The sequence below is a fragment of the Aulostomus chinensis genome, chromosome 5 (assembly GCF_037954235.1).
Source record: "Aulostomus chinensis isolate RoL2024-O1b breed Wild chromosome 5, RoL_Achi_v1.0, whole genome shotgun sequence".
NCBI lineage: Eukaryota > Metazoa > Chordata > Actinopteri > Syngnathiformes > Aulostomidae > Aulostomus > Aulostomus chinensis.
The window spans coordinates 13,482,970-13,502,755 of NC_141324.1; the positions used below are offsets into that span (position 1 = coordinate 13,482,970).

At 45.5% G+C, this 19,786-nt stretch overlaps 1 protein-coding gene across 3 annotated transcripts; it reads left to right on the forward strand.

The window, feature by feature from the left end:
- The first annotated feature begins 573 nt into the window (after nucleotides 1-573).
- On the forward strand, nucleotides 574-19,484 carry LOC147261307 (uncharacterized). 3 transcript variants are annotated; one of them, XM_086203278.1, is made up of 11 exons: nucleotides 575-769; nucleotides 1,109-1,224; nucleotides 1,991-2,093; nucleotides 2,378-2,624; nucleotides 3,025-3,094; nucleotides 3,217-3,283; nucleotides 5,449-5,596; nucleotides 5,935-5,995; nucleotides 6,069-6,199; nucleotides 6,322-6,411; nucleotides 6,606-7,948. In XM_086203278.1, the coding sequence occupies exons 1-11, from the start codon at nucleotides 678-680 to the stop codon at nucleotides 6,624-6,626; spliced, it is 1,146 nt and encodes a 381-aa protein (XP_086059404.1). In that variant the 5' UTR covers nucleotides 575-677; the 3' UTR covers nucleotides 6,627-7,948. The 3 variants fall into 3 exon arrangements, with proteins under 3 accessions (XP_086059405.1, XP_086059404.1, XP_086059403.1); XM_086203277.1 differs by having other exon boundaries at nucleotides 2,378-2,810; nucleotides 6,606-7,947; XM_086203279.1 differs by lacking the exons at nucleotides 5,935-5,995; nucleotides 6,069-6,199; nucleotides 6,322-6,411; nucleotides 6,606-7,948 and adding an exon at nucleotides 17,830-19,484 and having other exon boundaries at nucleotides 574-769; nucleotides 2,378-2,810.
- Nucleotides 19,485-19,786: the final 302 nt, after the last annotated feature.

Below are 19,786 nucleotides of genomic sequence, written 5' to 3' on the forward strand. Positions count from 1 at the left end.
TTTCCCTTATTACCAGTCTCTTATTTTCTTTAGCAAGTGATCTGTGACTGTAATTCCCAATATATTGATTCTGGATTTTCTTGACAATTTCAAATATAGTTTTTTATTTTATTTTTCTGAATATGCTCCATCCAAAATTAATCGGTATTTTAAGTCTACTAAATAAATGGAAATTATGCAGACATAAACAATTACAGTTTATCTTTGATGATGAAGCCAAACGATATTAATGCCATTCTAAATTAAAATCGAACAACACAAACAGCAACAAAAAACAAACAGAATGAAATAAAACCATCAGAACAGAAAATTAACATTTCTTGTTACGGATCCAGCTCATGAAGCTCTGTCCAGTTCTCTCTGTGTTTTCAACTTCTGTTTGGAAACACAGTTTATAAAAAAAACAAAACCTCCCGTTTAAACTCATATAACATGAAAACTTGCAGTAAGAATAACTACAAATAAAGTATATATTGTTATTGAAAGTGTTCATATCGTGTATGTCGGCTTCTCTGTTGTCTTCTGTCTCTCCTCGTCCTGCTGCTGCTTTCTCTTCTTCTGCTGCTCATATTTAGGCAGCGTTACTGCCCTCCGCAGGGCAGAAGTGTAACTTCGAGAACCCCCCCCCGAGTCTCCTTCCCTGTACGCACAAGCCAACTTAGCCTCAAAAACGAAACATGAATCGTCAGAATAATATCCCATTCAACACTTCTGCATCATCCAAGCGAGCAGCCGCTCCAGGCCTGTTCATTCAGCAGCCACCCTGCAGGTAACGTCAACTCACTGCACGGTGCAGGCTAATACTGTCTGCTAGCTAATGAGTTGTACTGCCGAACACACCATTATTTGACAGTTTTCCGTGTAACTTCGGAAAACGCTGTCCAGATCCTATTTGACTATAATGCAAGTTACACACAGTATCAAAAGGTTCGCTGAAGTTTCTGTGGAGAGAGGCGTGGCTGGAGCTAACTAGCTGTGCTACCCTGCACCCGATTTGTTAATGTTAGCATTGAGGAAATCTCTGAAATACACCCTCCATGTTCACTTCTTTTTGTGACTTTGAGATGTATTACCCCCCATCCCCCTTTGACTTTTATATGTTGAGCAGAGCAGCCGAAGAGCCCAGAGACAGCATAAGACACATGCCAATGAAAGTCGCAGTCAACACCAACCTCCTGGCGTCAAACACGCCTGCTGGGACCAAACAAGCTCAGAAATGTGCAGGTAACTTCTGCAGACACTCGAGCACAACGACTTAAGCTACGTTTCACACTCTGATCCTTTTTGTGTTTGGATGTTCACATTTACTGTTCAAACGTGGTCCATGTCAGAGGTGAACGGGTCATCCGCAGACAAAATAAAACAATGAAAAATGGCAGGCAGCAGCAGCAGCAGCCGCTCGCTGTCTTGCATATGAGCCAGTTGAGTATTACTGCACATACAAGCTGGCTTTCCAACTGCAAATAAACACTAAAGAAGAAGAATAAGTTATGCAGAAGAAACTGTAAAGATTTGAGCCCTCAAGTTCACAACAAACACCTCACTATCAGTCTGCTGAACACCGTCATCTCTCAACAGTGGCCTGTTGTCACTGAGAATTATATATTTTGCTCAGAAGTGATGTCAAGTTTACGTGAATTCAATTGTGAATGTAACAAGACTAAGGTCACATTGCAAAAAGTCAGATATGTGACTGATGTAGGACCACATCTGGAAGAGGGCCAGATCTGATTTGGCAGGAAAAAGTAGTTCCGTGTGATTTGAGCTGTCACGAAAGGCGCGCTGGCCTGCGCTCAAAAAGCATCAGCATAAATAAAGTGTGTTTTAAGTGTTTAAACCTTCAAAGTCACGAAGGTTTAATGTGTTTTAGTAACTGATAAAGTCCGAGATGTAACCTTTACTTCAGCGGCAGTTTGTTGTGTCCTGTAGATCACATGTCTCAGCACACACAGCCTGTCAGGACTCCTCTTTCACCTTTTATATACTTTAGTGCAAAGTTCTGCTGGGAAATGGAAGTCGTCGTTCAAACCGCTGGGTGCAGAGTGTCCTGCAGGTGGTGACTCATGGGACGAAAGCGCCAACGATCCAGAGCGGTAAGCCTGTGTTAAGTGTGTTGATGTAGAAAATGAAACGTGACCCCTGTTATGGAGTAGAAACCTTACTTTCGTAAGTAAGTAGTCACGGCTGAATGCATGTTTGAAAACACGCCCTGTGTGAGTTCCTCTTGGTCACCGGCAAACATACAGGGTTTTACTGCTTGTTTTGTGTTCCCTTGTAGAAATACACACTTTTACAGCTGGTCTGTAGATACATGAGCAATTGAATAATTGAAAATGGAATTACTTGTAACGCGCACACTGTTTTCCCTCTCCCTCAGGGCTGAGCTGTATGACCCTTTTGATCCCAGCCTGTCAGCCCCTGAGGCTGAGACACCGCAGGGCCCAAACCTCAACTACTCCTCACCAGACCAGGATAACAACCTGGGACAAAAACGTCTCGGTCGCTGGGACGTGCCCTACTCTGAGCCAGGGAGCCGACCCCTTGACAGACATGACTTAAGCCCTGAAATCAGACCTGCTGAGAGCCGGGGTCTCAGTCCAGGACATAGACTGCCTGAGCGACAGGTTTATAGCTCAGACACTGAACCACTTGACCCGCCATGGTATGGCTCAATCAGGAGACCTCTGGACCACAGAAGTTGTAGCCCTGACAGGCTGCTTCGCAGCTCATCCACCCAACAGATTCCCACATGTTTTGGAGTGCAGAGGACGGATGGAGAGCGGACACTGATGCTGGATTACAGGAGCAAGGCACATTTAGACGACTAGGAATATAAACCTTGATGCTCAGCTAGTTGGAATTCTTTCGTAAATATTGATATTCACGTTGCTTTGTGCTCTTCACCGGGACACAGGGCAACTAATTATAGATTTTTGAGGGTGAAACAGTCTTAGTGATTGTTTTTCGAGCAGTGACACTGCTATGGCACTGTGAACCAGTTAGAACCCTTCCTCTCTCTCTTAGGTGGCCACGAGTGTCCGATCCTCCCCTCCCGGGTCACAACAGGTCTATCAGCGGCAGCACGTGAAAACAGGTACGTTTCCAAGACAGCTTCCTTGCTATTTCTGGATAAGAACATTCCAGTAGCCATTACATACCTGAGAATATAGTTTGGGAAACAAATAATTAACTGTTGCTATTAACGCTATCTTACAGGATTGGACTCCAGCACGCCTTCCACTGAGGTGACAAGGAGCCGGAGGAGAAGCATAATACTGAACGAGTAAGAAGTAGCAATACCGATGACATCGCTGCGCTCTCTAGGGTTCACATACTGTATCCAGGGCTGCTGTCACTGCTGATGCACAGATTTAATTCATTACAGATTCATTTGGAGATATTTCAGTTCCAGTTCCAATTTTGCTCGGTATCCAAAGAGATTTTTTTTTTTTTACAGACGCTGCAAATTGGTAGAAAGATGGAACTCTCAAATGCAAAGAGTATCAGAGTTACTGGATACGGCTTGTCCTTCAGGGCCATGCGTCTTGAAACAAACGTATTTAAATCCCTTTTTCCATCATTTCATTCTGTATACACCTGCATGCATACACGGTTAGACTCACACATGCATCCCCATGTAAAAAACTGACACCCACTCAGCTGTCACTAGTTAAGGCGACTGTCTCTGCTGATTTGTTGAAGCTGCAACATGTTAGGGATAGCGTCTGCACTCATATGTTCGCTAGTCGTCAACATGTATATTGACAAGTTGTCTGAATCAATTTTCAGCAGTGCTGTGCAGTTGTATTTATCCTTGCATATTAACGCCGTCACAGCCTCCACTTGTCCCCGAGCATGTGGAGAGCTGGATGGGAATTTGACTGCCTTCTCCGGTTTGGTTTGGTCGCGTTTCCTGGTGGTGTCTTGTTAGATGGTTTTGGAGGTCTGTGGTGCTTTCACAATATTTTGCCTCTAGTTGGCATATATTGCGTATGGGTTCACTTTTGCCAGACCTTTTCTGTCGCCATTAGTGCTGTGGCAGTGTGAATTTTTAATTACAGTGGTTAAAAAGTTAAGTTTTCCCATGGTTTGGAGGGACTCGGCCCTGCCATTGGTAAGGGTCGGCTTCTTTTTTCAATTGCGGTAATGATGGGATTTATGCGAATGAGCGGTTTATCTTAATTCTGCCTCTTTAACATGCTGTTTATGGGTTATTGAAGCGGCTGCTGCCTGTTTAGTGACCCGAGGCTCTCTAGCGGACGCTTACGTCTGCCACCTCGTGTGTATGATGGAGGCCGACGTCCTGCTGCCGCACAGATGACAACATTGATTATTGGATTTATTTAACGAACTTTACATTTCCGATCAGGTCGCGTGTACTCCTGTGTCTCTTGCCATCAAAAAACTATGACATAGGCTAATTAAAAAAAGAAGAAACAAAAAACGCAGCAGTGCTCTCAACCTTAAAGTAGGTGTCCATCACTGTGGTAATGAAGTCATGTGCTTGCTCTCCGGCCTTAGTCATCAAATTTTTAAATCCAAATGCTGCCAGACAGCAGCCTGCGGGCCTGACGCTGCTCTCAGAGCAGCTTCAGCCATGTTGTGGTTCTTCCCTCTCACCTGGACAGATCCAGGACCTGGCGGTCTGCAATTCTTTACAATTATGTATTTATTACAACTGAAAAAGGATTTTACGACAGTCTTGTTTTTTTTCCTAACATTGTTTTGGAATAGAACTTTTTTTTATGAAACCGGCCCATCCATACTTAGCCTTAGAACAGGCTGTTTTGTGCATTTTTTCCACCACAAAAGAAAAAGGAAATAATTGCCCACTCATTCTGTACGTACTTCATATATTTATTTATCATTTCCTTCATTTACCAAAGTCGGTCTTGTAGAGCCCGGAGGAGTATTTCCTCAAAACAATCACCCAGATTCTTTCGATGTGTGGCCCTACGCCGGTGTGGGCAGGTGCGTGTGGGGGTGTGGCCCCAGTTTCGCCTCACGCCACTGTTCTATTCTCAAGGGGCTCTTCTTCTCTGCTTCCACAGCAGTGCAACAGTTTTCTGGGGAAAAGCAGAATGCGCCGGGAAGATGCGGTACTCGGTTGTCGTGGTATTCCTGGAATTTAAAGCCATGTTGCATGGAAACATGTTTGAGAGCATGTCCCGATCGACTGGAAATGATCATTATAAAGGCATTAAAACGAGAACCTCTCTGAAATAAAGCACTGATTTTACCTTTTCATCGTAGATGTGTGAGTTCTATGTCATAGTTTTAAATGTGCCGTTGTTGGAAATAAAGTTCTCAGTGGTCCCGGCTCCGCTCCCAGGCTTCCTCTGTTACTCTGAGGGGCCTTCGAGTAAAAGAGGATGTTGTATGGAAGCTTGGCAGTTTCATAATTTATACAAGTTAAATAATTAATATTCTGCATGTGATTCGTTTCAGGACTCCCATCACCTGCGATCTTTGTGACATTGAATTTACCAATGGACAGGAGCTTGAGGATCACCTGGAGAGTAAAAGTCACTGGGACACTCTGGAGCACGTCCAGCAGCAGACCAGTTACGATGATCTGGCTATAGCCTTCCTGCAGGTACCACCACGGCCGCTGTGACAGACACTAACAGAAGAAAAACCAGAACAAATGAGTGGAGAAACATAACATTGCCCCTAATGCGGTAGAACAGAGATCTTAACCCAGTAGAACACCTATGGGGGATTTGGAGCCATGTGTCAGCTCCAGCACCACTAAACACCTGCTGAGGGAGGAGCTTTAGGAAAACGGTGCTCATCCATAATGTTGGGTTGAACTCATCATCCTCCTGCTTGTGTATCTGGTCTGTTGCTGTCAATCAAAATATACCTGACATAAAAGCAAATTCTTGCCTCAGTGTGTCTGCACGATGAGCGAGCCTCTTTTGTCTCCTGCAGGAAGTCATGCTGTACAAAAGTCTCAAATGCAGCCGAGCCATAGATGACAGTGCACTTAGAGGTAAAAACTGTGATTCCTTATGTCTTCTTTTCCAAAGCAAAGCCCAGCTACTGAGTGACCCATTTATTATCAGCTCTGCAGGAAAACGACCACATGACAAAGGTCGCAATGTTCCACTGTGCAGCTTGTCAAGTCTTTGTATCCACGTCTGCATCCTCGGTGCAGAATCACATCACCTCGCAGGAACACCTCTGCAACACTAAGGTGACTCTTTGCTTTGCGCTGTAACAGGTTTTCCTCGGAATTTCTACTTTCATGATGAACTCCACAGCGTTTAGCTTGAATGTAAGACGAATTGATGTCAAACCAAATGGTTTTTTTCAAAGGAGTTTGAAGTGCGTCAGAGACGGGTGTGCCTTGATAGAGCCGATACCGTGATGAAGGAGTTGAAACCTCAGTTTGAACACTTCTATAAGGTATTGATCTGCACGTAATATACAGAAAAGGACTCGATAGAAAAAAAACACTGCACAGAGAGCAGATCTCTCTCTCTCTCTCTGGTTCATTTCTTTGCTATAATTTCCATTCTCTCAGCTGCTGAACTGCTGAAAAGCAAACAGATGTGTGTTTGTGCAGCAATCCTACAACTAAACTGATCTTTCTCTTTAAGGGTGGCAACCCATTTGAATGAAATCACCAAGAGCCTCCAAAGGACTGTTTACATGATGACGCTGTTCACCCCCAAACAAAAACACTGGACTTCAGACAGTTTACAATCCCGTGTAAACACTCTGGCACCAACAATGACCATGCTAAGAGTGCTAATGAACTACAGAGGCAGTTCAGCATGTCACCGGTGTCTACAAGTTGCTACATCAACCCAGCGTCTCCTCTCCTGCCTGTGTGTGTGTGTGTGTGTGTGTGTGTGTGTGTGTGTGTGTGTGTGTGTGTGTGTGTGTGTGTTTTCTCACATGAAAGGGGTGGAGCCAGCACCAGATGACCAATCACCAACATGGAGAGCAGCTATTCCACTCAAGAGTAACCAACTATGATCCCTCACAAATATGAGGAGCATGAATCCATGCTAGACAGCTGCTGCAGCCAAAGGCAGGAAGAGGAGCTGACAACAAAAAAGGGAATGTGTCAGTTCATGGAATTTTCAGTATCACTCTTCCATCATGAAGGAATCTGACAATAATCCCTTTGACATTAAATTATTCTGTAGCAAATATTATGGCATAGTCATCAATATCAGCTTTATTCTTACAGCTTCAGCTGGGTCTGAATCCGTGGAGTAAATAATTCCCTCTGAAAAACAAATCAGTATTGTTCATGAAGTTACTCGTCAGGAAAGCTCAAGGGGGTTTAGTCTGTCTTCCTTATAGGTGTGTGGATTATGGACAATTTAATTTAGCACGATACACTTACATTGAGCCTGGAGTTGCCTTGCTAGGCCTCCAGTCCCTCTGCATAGCAGAGGCCTCTGGACCGTCCAGAAGGGGTCATTTCTTTGTTTATTTCTGTACGTGGCTTGACGTTGCGCATCCAATTCCATTACACGCCCCGGGGTCATCAGCTGTCAATATCTCCTACAAGTTTGTCGTTAAATTCACACTCTTTGGTTTTTATGATTGTTGTGTCAAATTTATCGAAAAAAAAAAGAAAGTCAGCCTGAGTTCTTTTTGTATTTAAAACAGAAATGTTGTGATTGTGTGTGTGTGTGTGTGTGCTTCAAAACAGTATATTTAATCATTAAATATAGGTGACACGTGAAGGGCAATGTTTGTTTTCTTTTATCCACCTTCAAGTTTAATTTTGTATTAGAAACAATGCAGTTACTGAAGTACTATAAAAAACAATTTCTGTGCGTAACATGTTTGCAGATGTTTTTACAGTCACATCGTCTGCTTGAGATTCTTTAACTGTGTCAAGAGTTTTTCACTTTGTTGAACTCGTCTCAGTAACTCCATGGACTAGATTGGAACATGTGGCGGCACAAAGGAACTTTGATGCAACAGGCTGGATATTTTGCTGATGTCCAGTATGCAGATAATTTACTACTATTTGAAACCAAAAGCTGATATTTGCAGATGCTGATATTATCTTTATCTAAACAAGTTTATGTAGTATTGATATTTTGTTTAAATCGAGAAAAAAATATCGACAGGCTGAATTCGAAGGAGTCACGTTTTTCTTTATTTCAAGAACATTTGGAAAAGCCCATTTATTGTTGCTTCATCAAACACAAAACCGACAAGAAAAAAAACAGAAGACAGTCTTGATTTGCAGGGAGAGCATTGTGTTTCTCCACAACAGAATCGTGATTGGTGAGGTGTTCCCAAATTTTGACCAGAAATGACTCAAATATAGAAACTTTTCTTTTCCTGGATTTATCCATGGTTGGGCTGCTGGGGATCGAAAGGTTCAATGAACTGCGTGCTGGCGGTGTTGCACATCCGCAAATGTAACGAGTATTTTGAGCTTCAAGAAATTGAAAGCGTTTTATTTTGATGCCCCAAGATCAACATATTCTTCAAATTTAGATTTACCTTAAAAAAAACCCTGATGAATTAAAATAAAATTAATATAAATCAAATACTCCTTTACTTTCCTAAACCACAGGGAGCCGCAGGTTGCAGACCCCTGGTCTGGAGGGTCGGGGGGTCCATGCCCAGCCCAGTGTGGGGGACACCAGTGTTTATAATGTGTCTCTGTAAGTGTTTAATCCAGTCCTCCTGGACCGACAAGGGACCCTGGAAGACGAGGTCACAGAACCTAGAGATAGGAGGGAAGAGTGATGATGATGACCCAAGCAGAATTTAGGCCTTGAAGAAATAAAAACACCTGCACATGAGCGTCTTGAGTTTGTAGCATGAGAGGAGTCTTTTTCTAATTTGAGTCTAGGAAAGGAACTTTGTAAAGAATTTACAAAGTTTAGCCACGACCTTCGTCTTCGTCGTCCTCCGCTTCATCCGGTGGGTCCGGGTCGTGGGGGCAGCAGTCTCAGCATGGAAGCCCAGACTGCCCTCTCCCCAGCCACTTCAACCAGTTCTTCCGGGAGGATCCCGAGGCGTTCCCAGGCCAGCCGAGAGATATAATCCCTCCACCGTGTCCTGGGTCTGCCTCGAGGCCTCCTCCCAGTTGGACATGCCTGGAAAACCTCCAGAGGGAGGCGCCCAGGAGGCATCCTCACCAGATGCCCGAACCACCTCAACTGGCTCCTCTCGACATGGAGGAGCAGCGGTTCTACTCCTGAATGACTGAGCTTCTCACCCTGTCTCTAAGGGAGAGCCCAGCCACCCTGCGGAGGAAACTCAGGCTAAAACTTGGCTAAGCTCCCTCTTCACCACAACAGACTGGTTTAGCAACCGCAAGACTGCGGATGCCGCCCCAATCCGCCTGTCAATCTCCCGCTCCATCTTACCCTCACTCGTGAACAAGACCCCGAGATACTTAAACTCCTCCACCTGAGGTAAGACCTCCCCCCCGACCCGGAGTGGGCAAACCACCCTTTTCCGGCTGAGGACCATGGCCTCAGACTTGGAGGTGCTGATTCTCATCCCAGCTGCTTCACATTCGGCTGCAAACTGTCCCAGCAAGAGCTGGAGGTCGTGGCCCAATGGCGCTAAGAGGACTACGTCATCCGCAAACAGCAAAGACGACATCCTCCCGCCACCAAACTCAACCTCCTCCACCACCCGGCTGCGCCTAGAAATTCTGTCCATAAAAGTTATGAACAGAACCGGTGACAAAGGGCAGCCTTGGCGGAGTCCAACCCTCACCGGGAACAAGTCCGACTTACTACCGGCCACACGGACCAGACTCTCACTCCTCCGGTAGAATGACCGAATGGCCCTTTGTAAAGGGCCATCCACCCCGTACTCCCGGAGTACCCCCCACAGTATGCTCCTGGGAACACGGTCGTAAGCCTTCTCCAAGTCCACAAAGCACATGTGGACTGGTTGGGCAAACTCCCATGCCCCCTCCAGCACCCTAGCGAGGGTGAAGAGCTGATCCATGGTTTCACGGCCAGGACGAAAACCACACTGCTCCTCCTCAATCTGAGGGTCGACTATCGCCCTGACCCTCCTCTCCAGTACCCTGGCGTAGACCTTACCAGGGAGGCTGAGAAGTGTGATCCCCCGATAGTTGGAACACACCCTCTGGTCCCCTTTCTTAAAGACGAGGACCACCACCCCGGTCTGCCACTCCAAAGGCACTTCCCCCGATGTCCACGCAATGTTGCAGAGACGTGTCAGCCAAGACAGCCCCACTACATCCAGAGCCTTGAGATACCCGGGGCGGATCTCATCCACCCCCGGGGCTCTGCCACTGCGAAGTTGTTTAACTGCCTCGGCGACTTCTGCCCCGGAGATTGGACGACCCCCCCCCAAGCACTCCCCAGACTCTGTCTCCTCCACGGAGTACGTGCTGGTGGGATTGAGGAGTTCCTCAAAGTATTCCTTCCACCGCCCAATTATCTCCCCAGTTGACGTCAGCAGCCTCCCACCCCCACTGTAAACAGTGTGGGCAAGTTGCCGCCTTCCCCCCCTAAGGCGACGGACGGTTTGCCAGAACCTTTTTGGAGCCGACCGATAGTTGTTCTCCATGGCCTCACCGAACTCTTCCCACGCTCGAGTTTTTGCTTTGGCGACCGCCACAGCTGCACACCGTTTGGCCTGCCGGTACCGGTCAGCTGTCTCTGGAGACCCACAGGCCAGCCATGCCCTGTAAGCCTCCTTCTTCAGCCTGACGGCTCCCCTCACCTCTGGTGTCCACCAACGGGTTCGAGAATTACCCCCGCGGCCAGCCCCAGCAGCCTTGCGGCCACAGCTCACAGCAGCCGCCTCGACAATGGCAGAGCGGAACATGGCCCATTCGGACTCAATGTCCCCCACTACCCCCGTGATGTGATCAAAGCTCTGCCGGAGGTGGGAGTTAAAGATCGTTCTGACTGGTTCTTCTGCCAGGCGTTCCCAACAAACCCTCACTACTCGTTTGGGCCTGCCAAGTCTGCGCGGCATCTTCCCCTGCCATCTGATCCAACTCACCACCAGGTGGTGATCAGTTGACAGCTCAGCTCCTCTCTTCACCCGAGTGTCCAGAACATGGGGTCGCAGGTCAAATGATACGACTATAAAATCGATCATAGACCTGCGACCTAGGGTGTCCTGGTGCCATGTGCACCGGTGGGCATCCTTATGCTCGAACATGGTGTTCGTTATGGCCAAACTGCGACTTGCACAGAAGTCCAATAACTGAACACCACTCGGGTTCAGGTCGAGCCTGCCGTTCCTCCCAATCACACCTCTCCAGGTCATGCTGTCGTTGCCCACGTGAGCGTTGAAGTCTCCCAGTAGGACAATGGAGTCCCCAGTCGGGGCACCATTCAGCACCCTTCCCAGGGACTCCAAAAAGGGTGGGTACTCTGAACTAGTGTTCGGCGCATATGCACAGACCACAGTCAGGACCCGTTCCCCGACCCGAAGGCGCAGGGAAGCAACCCTTTCGTCCACGGGGGTAAACCCCAACGTACAGGCAGAGAGTCGAGGGGCAACCAAAAAGCCCACCCCCGCCCTCCGCCTCTCACCCGGAGCAACTCCAGCAAAAGAGAAAGTCCAACCCCTCTCAAGGACTCGGGTTCCGGACCCAGAGCTATGTGTCGAGGTGAGGCCGACTATATCTAGCCGGTAACGCTCAACCTCTTCCACCAGCTCCAGCTCCTTCCCCACCAGAGAGGTAACGTTCCATGTCCCAAAAGCCAGCTTCCATGTCTGTGGTTCAGACAGCCGAGGCACCCGCCTGAAACTGCCACCCAAACCACATTGCACCGGACCCCTCCGGTTCCCCCGATGAGTGGTGAGTCCAAGGGAGGACGTGCCTGTGTCTCCTCTTCGGGCTGGGCCCGGCCGGGCCCCACGGACCAAGGCCCGGCCACCAGGCGCTCGCCTTCGAGCCCCCACCCTGGGCCTGGCTCCAGGGCGGGCCCCGGTGCCCCTCCGGGCAGGGTACATGTAGCACTTGCTGGTTTTTCCATGAAGGGTCTGTTGAACCGTTCTTTGTCTGGCCCTTCGCCTAGGACCAGTCTGCCTTGGGTGACCCTACCAGGGGCAAAATGCCCCCGACAGCATAGCTCCTAGGGTCACTAGGGCACTCAAACTCCTCCACCACGGTAAGGTGACGGTTCCAGGAGGAGAGCCACGACCTGTGTTAATTTAATGGTGACAACACACCTAAAAATATCCATCCATTCATTCATTTATTTCATCATGTATTATTGTTCTACTCCTGCTTGTCTGTTCGGGTTGGGGGGGGGGGGGGGGGGGGCTGGAGCCAGAGCCTATCCCAGCTGACATTGGGCAAGAGGCGGGGTTCACCCTGGACGAGTTGCCAGTCTGTCGCAGGGCCATCAGGAGCGATTATCCTTGCTCAAGGATACTTGGACATGGTCACTGGGGGAAGCGAGGATTGAACCCGTGACCCTTCGATTGCCAGACAGCAACTCTACCGCCAAGCCATGCCGCCCCTTCCCTAAAAATAGCACTATGAGAAATAAGTACATATGTGAAACAAGGTCTCAACGTCATGATGATGATGTTTTCTCTCTGAGATGCTGTGAGCAAATCTGCTGGAGGTTAAGGAACCACAGCCAACCCAGGACAATCAGATGTCCGCATTTATAGCAGGGGAGCAGTAAGACGCCTTGTTGCATCAACGCTACCAAATCAGAAGATTAATCAGTAGATAAACATGCATTCATGTTCTTACGGAAATGTAATTTGTAGCGGAAAATATAATTGAATTAATATATTGTTTGGTGCGGCGACACGGTGATGCAGTGGTCAGCACTGTCGCCTCACAGCAAGAAGGTCTCGGGTTTGAATCCCAGCTCCAACACAGGATCTTTCTGTGTGAGTGTCCATGTTCTCCCTGTTCCTGTGTGGGTTCTCTCTGGTACTCCAGCTTCCTCCCACAGTCCAAAGACATCAAGAGGGGACGAGGCTGATTGATACTCTAAATTGACCGTAGGTTTGACTGTGAGTGTGAATGGTTGTCTGTCTCTATGTGTTGGCCCTGCAATGGACTGGGATAGGCTGATGTTTTCTAACTAGTTGGATCACATTAATGATATAGTATTGATTTGTTGTAGAGGGAGTGTATCTTAAACAGCCAAAGAATATGTGAAAATTCAGAATCAATCTTAGGAAATGTAGAGAGATCTTGCCAAAAACTAAAAGAGCCGAGACAAGACCAAAATGAATAATTTATGATATCTTGTTGAAAATGTTGACAAAAAGCAAAGTGCACATCAATATCCTTTTCATGACCTTTGTCGAAATATTCTAGCGGTAGAAAAACGACAATAATCTTAATCTATTTTAACAGTCGCTTTCTTACTCTTAGTTTACCAGACCGTATCTGAAATGCCTAAGAAAATGCTTGTCATCATTTACTAAAAATACATTTCCAAATACTGTAGGATTTCTTTATCAGTGACACGGGAGCAAACGCCTTAGAAAACAGACTTACGAAGAAATAAAAACCTTCATGGACTTGACTTCCTGACCTGACAAAAGGAAAGACTATTTGTTTTCAATGTGGCTAGAATCACCCAAAAAACACACATATATCAGATGCGTTGTTTTATTCGTGCATACAAACATAAATGCGAACACAAATGAGCTGATGATGGAGAAGTGATACTGAAAATTCCATGAACTGACACATTCCCTTTTTTGTTGTCAGCTCCTCTTCCTGCCTTTGGCTGCAGCAGCTGTCTAGCATGGATTCATGCTCCTCATATTTGTGAGGGATCATAGTTGGTTACTCTTGAGTGGAATAGCTGCTCTCCATGTTGGTGATTGGTCATCTGGTGCTGGCTCCACCCCTTTCATGTGAGAAAACACACACACACACACACACACACACACACACAGGCAGGAGAGGAGACGCTGGGTCGATGTAGCAACTTGTAGACACCGGTGACATGCTGAACTGCCTCTGTAGTTCATTAGCACTCTTAGCATGGTCATTGTTGGTGCCAGAGTGTTTACACGGGATTGTAAACTGTCTGAAGTCCAGTGTTTTTGTTTGGGGGTGAACAGCGTCATCATGTAAACAGTCCTTTGGAGGCTCTTGGTGATTTCATTCAAATGGGTTGCCACCCTTAAAGAGAAAGATCAGTTTAGTTGTAGGATTGCTGCACAAACACACATCTGTTTGCTTTTCAGCAGTTCAGCAGCTGAGAGAATGGAAATTATAGCAAAGAAATGAACCAGAGAGAGAGAGAGATCTGCTCTCTGTGTCTAAAAAGCCGATGATGCAAAGACTTGACCAGCTGCACAGTGGAAAATTGTCTTATGGTCAAAAAGAGTCACTCATCATGCAGACACACCGAGGCAAGAATTATCGGATGTATTAGGATTGACACTATATCCAGATACACATGCAGGTGCTGAATTAAAGGAAACAACATTATGAAGCCACCAAACAGTTACAAGTCTCCAAAACATCCTGGAGGGATGAGCACCATTTTTCCTAACGCTCCTCCCTCAGCTGGTGTTCAGAGATGCTGGAGACACTCGTTTGTCTCATCGTTCATGTTTGGTTCAAAGCGGCCCTCAGAGGCTGGTGTCTGCTGTGCGAGCAGGTCATTGATTGACTGGTACGTCCATGTCTGTACCACAGAAGAACCATTAAGGGCAGAGTTCCACATGTTGCCTTCACTGGTCTGTGTCACACTCGTTCATTCTACATGTGTTTCATTCATTCATTCATACTTCCTGTCTGCATTAATGCAGTTCGGATGAAACAAAAATATTGCAGCAGAGTGTTTTGTGACACAATTTAATAAGATGTATGAAACAAAAGGAGATATTAGACGTTTGCTCCTCTGTCACTTAGATACCGTATATTCTCAGTTAAAATAGACAGAACCCCTTTAGCTGTTTCAGGGCTGCTTGTCTGTCAGCAGGATCATATAAACATTACAAGGCTGATTTTCATTAAACTGGGAGGAGGGGGTGGCAGCAAGGTGGTGCCGTGGCTCGCACTGTCGCTCTTCAGCTCGAAGGGTCTTGGTATAAATTCACCTGCTGGTCAGGGCCAAGCTTGTGTGTTCTCCCCCTCGTCTGGTGGGTTTTCTTCAGCTTCCTCCCACACAACAAAAATGCACTCGCTAGGTTAGGTGGTCCCTAAATTGCCCAGTAGTGTGTAGTCTGTCTCTATGTGGCCCTGCAATGGACTGCGAAACTGTCACAGGTATATTCTGCTGCGCACACACACACACACACACACACACACACACACACACACACACACACACACACACACACACACACACACACACACCCTGACACAGGTTAAGAGGTGAAAGATGGAGGGGTGTGGCCTGGTCCAAGTCAAAACGGCACTCCACTATGGGGTGGATGAGCAGAGAGAAATCTAGCACATTTCTTCACCATCAGCTGTGGTGGCGGCATTCATGGCGTCCTCTGAATGAAAAACCTTGATCATTTTGCTGCAGTGCCTGAGGTCAGGATGAGGAGATCCACAGATTAAATCATTTTAATTGATACTGCAATTGTGAAAGAATTTTCAGTATTTGAGACATCTTTAAATCCTTAAAAAGAAGAAGTTTGAACATTTATTAGCAAGCCTGGATATATTTATCACAGTTACTAATTAAGTCCTTTATAGTCAAAGACTCCATCTTTCCTCTGAGGAAAAATGACACTTTAGCCAGTCCATGTATCAGCCTTTAAATTCAAGATATCCATCATTTTGATAACCAGAATGAACGTTCAGGACAGCAAATAGATAGCGATAAAATTCTTACCGGGAAAAACTTCAATTTCAGATATCAGTCCAGTTATTACTGGCCATAATTTTTCATCCAGATATCTGCTGTGTCATTCATCCTTGGACAAATTACACATTCTCAGTACATTTCTTTAAAATATCACATCACGTGTGAAGCAACCAGCAGCAACAAACCTCAACTGGAAACACATCTGTAAACCCCAGATTAAGACACTGTCAGGTGTTGAGTTCGCCAATCAGAACGAGGGCGAGTATTTATGCTGGCAGAAGAAGCACGATTGCACCAGGCAATGTTTGCTGCAGCCGCTGCAATGTTGTTGTGTGGCAGCGAGCAAGTACAGTACGAGAAAATGTCAGGAAATTCAGCAAGCGCTTCATCTGGGAGTTTGAGAGTGAAAAAACAAAGCGTCGCTCCATCAAGATTTAAAAACTTCTTTTCCGTAAAAAGAGCTGAGGAGTACTTAGTGACGCACAGACACAATTTTACAGTTCAACGTGTTATTTGTTACAGCGAGATCTGAACGTCCAACCAGCTAAAATGAGGTGATAAAACGTATATTCTTTCATTCCTAAAACGGTATGGATAAACCACAACAGTGTCCAACACTCACTCGCGTCTCCAGGGATGGCCCACAGGCTCACCTTCCAGGGGCTGCCTCCCTCTGCTCACCTGACCTTGCACACACTCCTCAGCACCCTGAGGTACAAAGGACAGCCAGGAGGCTGCTCTTGGCACAACACTAGCAACCCCACAGTATGTGCCACAACTACAGAATATGGATATCATGACTCACAGAAACTGTAAATACTTACGCACCTGTGCATGTCTATGTACTGCGGCCCCTCCCATCCGGCTCTGCTCCACCTTTGTGCAGGAGTCCGCCCACCTTAGCTTGCTTGGTCTAGTCATGCTGCCTCTGCCTCTGTCCAGCTCATCTGTCAGTGGTCCAAGAAGAGGAAACTCCCCTCACCACAAAGCCAGTGGTCCAGCTCACCTCCAGGGAGTCCTCACTGGCCAGTCCAGTTGTCTATCAATGCACCTCGCATCAGTTCATCAGTGCGACAGCAGCTGTGTCTGAACAACTCAAAAGAAGTCAATTCAAAACAGCTCAATAAAATGAGTCGAACGAACCTTCATACAAAAACCATTTAGGAGGAAGATCTGAAACCCAGTTGAACAATTATGAATTAAAAAGAATGATTCAATTACTCCCAGAACCATAGCACGGCGAGTCCAACAGTAACTATCTACCGTCACCAGCAATGAAGTGACAGTTGTAATAACTGCTCATTTCCAGTTTTGAACAGTTTTCCTGGAAGGCTCATCAGGTCAGGTGAGCCTGATCATCACGGGATCCATACGTACACATTTCCTACACTCCTTCTCCAGAGGTTTGAGGGAACTACCATCTGTTTGAAGAGTACCAATAAATACAGCGTCGCCTACGTGCTAAAGTCATTCCAGCAGGGCCCATAAGATCCTCACTCATCTTAACAGGAAGATAGACTAGGCCGTGTACACAAACATCCAGAAAATATAAAGCATGTCCCAGTTGTGTTTTTTTTAACTATCTAACCTTAAAGCCATGATACGTCATAAACCAAAATGAAAGTGAAGTCGTATTTGAGGTTTTTCGAGTTTGTTCTCAAAGAACATACTGTAATTTTTTTCTCCAAAATAAAACCAAAAACGTATAATCCCGTTGTTATAGTTAGACAAACTGGGGACTGTCAGTTACAAAACATTACACAATTACTCGCATGACTATACTATGAGAGAACTATTTCTTTAAAACGCTGCATACATCTGGATGAGGGTACTTGCTGAAATCCCTCCTGGTTGCTCCGTGTTGTCGTGGTGGTATTGCAGCACCGGACGACTGCGCTTTACGGACTGACTTCCTCTCTTCAAATAAGGACTTCATTTGGTTCACTGGAACAGCGTGTGAAGCAACTACGGGTTCAATATCCTGATAGGTGGTAGCTGTTAACTTGTATAATGATTCACATCTGTGCGTCTTTTGTTTTTCCCACGTCATTGTCATTTTTATCTTTTCAAAAATCTGTTTCAGACGAGGAGAGCCCTGTAAGGGTGACGGTCCGGGGTGGGAGACGGTGACAAGGATAAAATTCTTTCTGCGGCAGAGAGAGACGAGTTTATCACGACACACAGACGGCAACGTGTTCCTTATAAGATGAATCACCACAACCATCGAGCTTCTGAATAATTTGACCAGTTAAAAATGGAACTTCATATCCATTTTTATGATTCATACGTATTCTCATCAAGATATGGGAAATGCTTCGTTGTAAATGTTAGATTTGAAGATACTGCTCGGGGGCTTTTGTCAAAACATAAACTTCATTTGTTGCGATTGGATTTCTGGTGACAGACTTTCAGATTCTGGAAGTTTTAGAACCTCTGAAACTTTACACGTTTTACACTTAAAAGAGCCTTGTATTTCTAAACCACAGTCCATAGTATAATTTAAAATTTTTCATTCATTCTTTAGCCAATATTTGTGATCCATGATCATTTTTTTTCATGCATCTGATTCATGGACATGAACACGGAAGTGTCCAAACTGGAGATTCTGTTCTTAATAGAAAACAAATTGAACGTATCTGTTGTGATGTATTTTTGCATGTACTGCAGTACTTTTGCCTGAAAGTATACTCATGAGCAGATTCAGAGATTCTTAACCCAGACGGTGACGTTTGGAGACTTTCCATCATTACTGTTTATCTTCCTGAGATGTAAAACAGGTTGGAGCACTTCAGCATTGCTAACTGTTGATAATAGCACGCCAACTCCACTCTGGACAAAGGAAACGCTCAAAAACATCGCAGCAGAAAACACAGATGTCTACAATGTGTTTGGGGAAAATTCCGACAGCAACCAAAACATTGATGCCATCCTGCAGCGACACTTGATGATGAAGAGTTCCCAGGTGGAAATGTAGAGCCAACTCAGCGACAACATGACTCCATGCACAATCAAGTAAAACACACTTCTGATTGAGAAACAAAATATCAGGCACGCTGTACTGCAAGTGTCAGTATTTCACAGACTCAGGTACGAGCTGATGAAGTCCAACGAGGGAGACTAACTGATCCATTTGTAATCCGTCACCGTCACTCATTATTTCAGTAAAAAGACATTTCAAGTATGTTTCACATTGTAAATTGAATTTTTTATTTATTTTTTTTAAAATTTGGATCCATCCATCTCGAACCCGGTACCTTCTTGGTGTGAGGCGACAGTGCTAACCACTGCACCACCGGGCCACCCTATAGCTGGATCCTAAAATGCAAAACCTTGACACCGTTGTTACGGTCTGACATCAGATTATGACTGTGCTTGACCTGTTTTGAGAGGAAGACTTGGTGGGTTTTGTTGGGAAACATGTATATTGAAAAAAGCTATTGAGATCAATCAAAGCTCTCTTTATATCCTTCACTTATTCTACATTTTGAATGTTCCACACATTAACAAGAACATTCTGGAATGAATGAAAAGCAAAAGTACCGCAGAAACTACTTTTATATTTTTTTTGTCAGTGTCATATATGATCCTGACTGGTGTCTACGATAAAACCTGTGTACCACACAGTATGAATACACACAGAGAGCCTCAAGAGACAGAGAGCCATGATGTACGTTGGCTGTTATTTGCTGTTGTGTCTCACTAAAGCTCAAAAACTGGAAAAATGCAAACAGAATTCAATGGCACAAGAGAATGAAATACAGTGTAAAAATAAATAAATAAAAATACTGCATACCACTGTAGACAAATTACAGGTAATATTATTATTATACATTTTGCCTTTCAGCGCACTAAAGGTGACTGGACAATAAAAGAGGTATCAGTATCGTCACCTATAAAATTTCACTCTTCATTCGTGAAGTGTGCCTCATGTTGCTGCAATTTTTTCCCTCTGACTTGATTAAACAGGCAAACTTAAATAAAATCCTCTGACGAAACTCAATAAAAAAAAGCTGAGTTTTCAGTCACCTCCGTCCAGCCTT

Coding starts and splice junctions, on each gene's coding strand:
- LOC147261307 (XM_086203277.1), top strand. CDS start 678: ATGAATCGTCAGAATAATATCCCATTCAACACTTCTGCATCATCCAAG. Junction 5,996..6,068: donor AGATGACAGTGCACTTAGAG/GTAAAAACTGTG, acceptor ATTTATTATCAG/CTCTGCAGGAAAACGACCAC. Junction 6,412..6,605: donor AGTTTGAACACTTCTATAAG/GTATTGATCTGC, acceptor TTTCTCTTTAAG/GGTGGCAACCCATTTGAATG.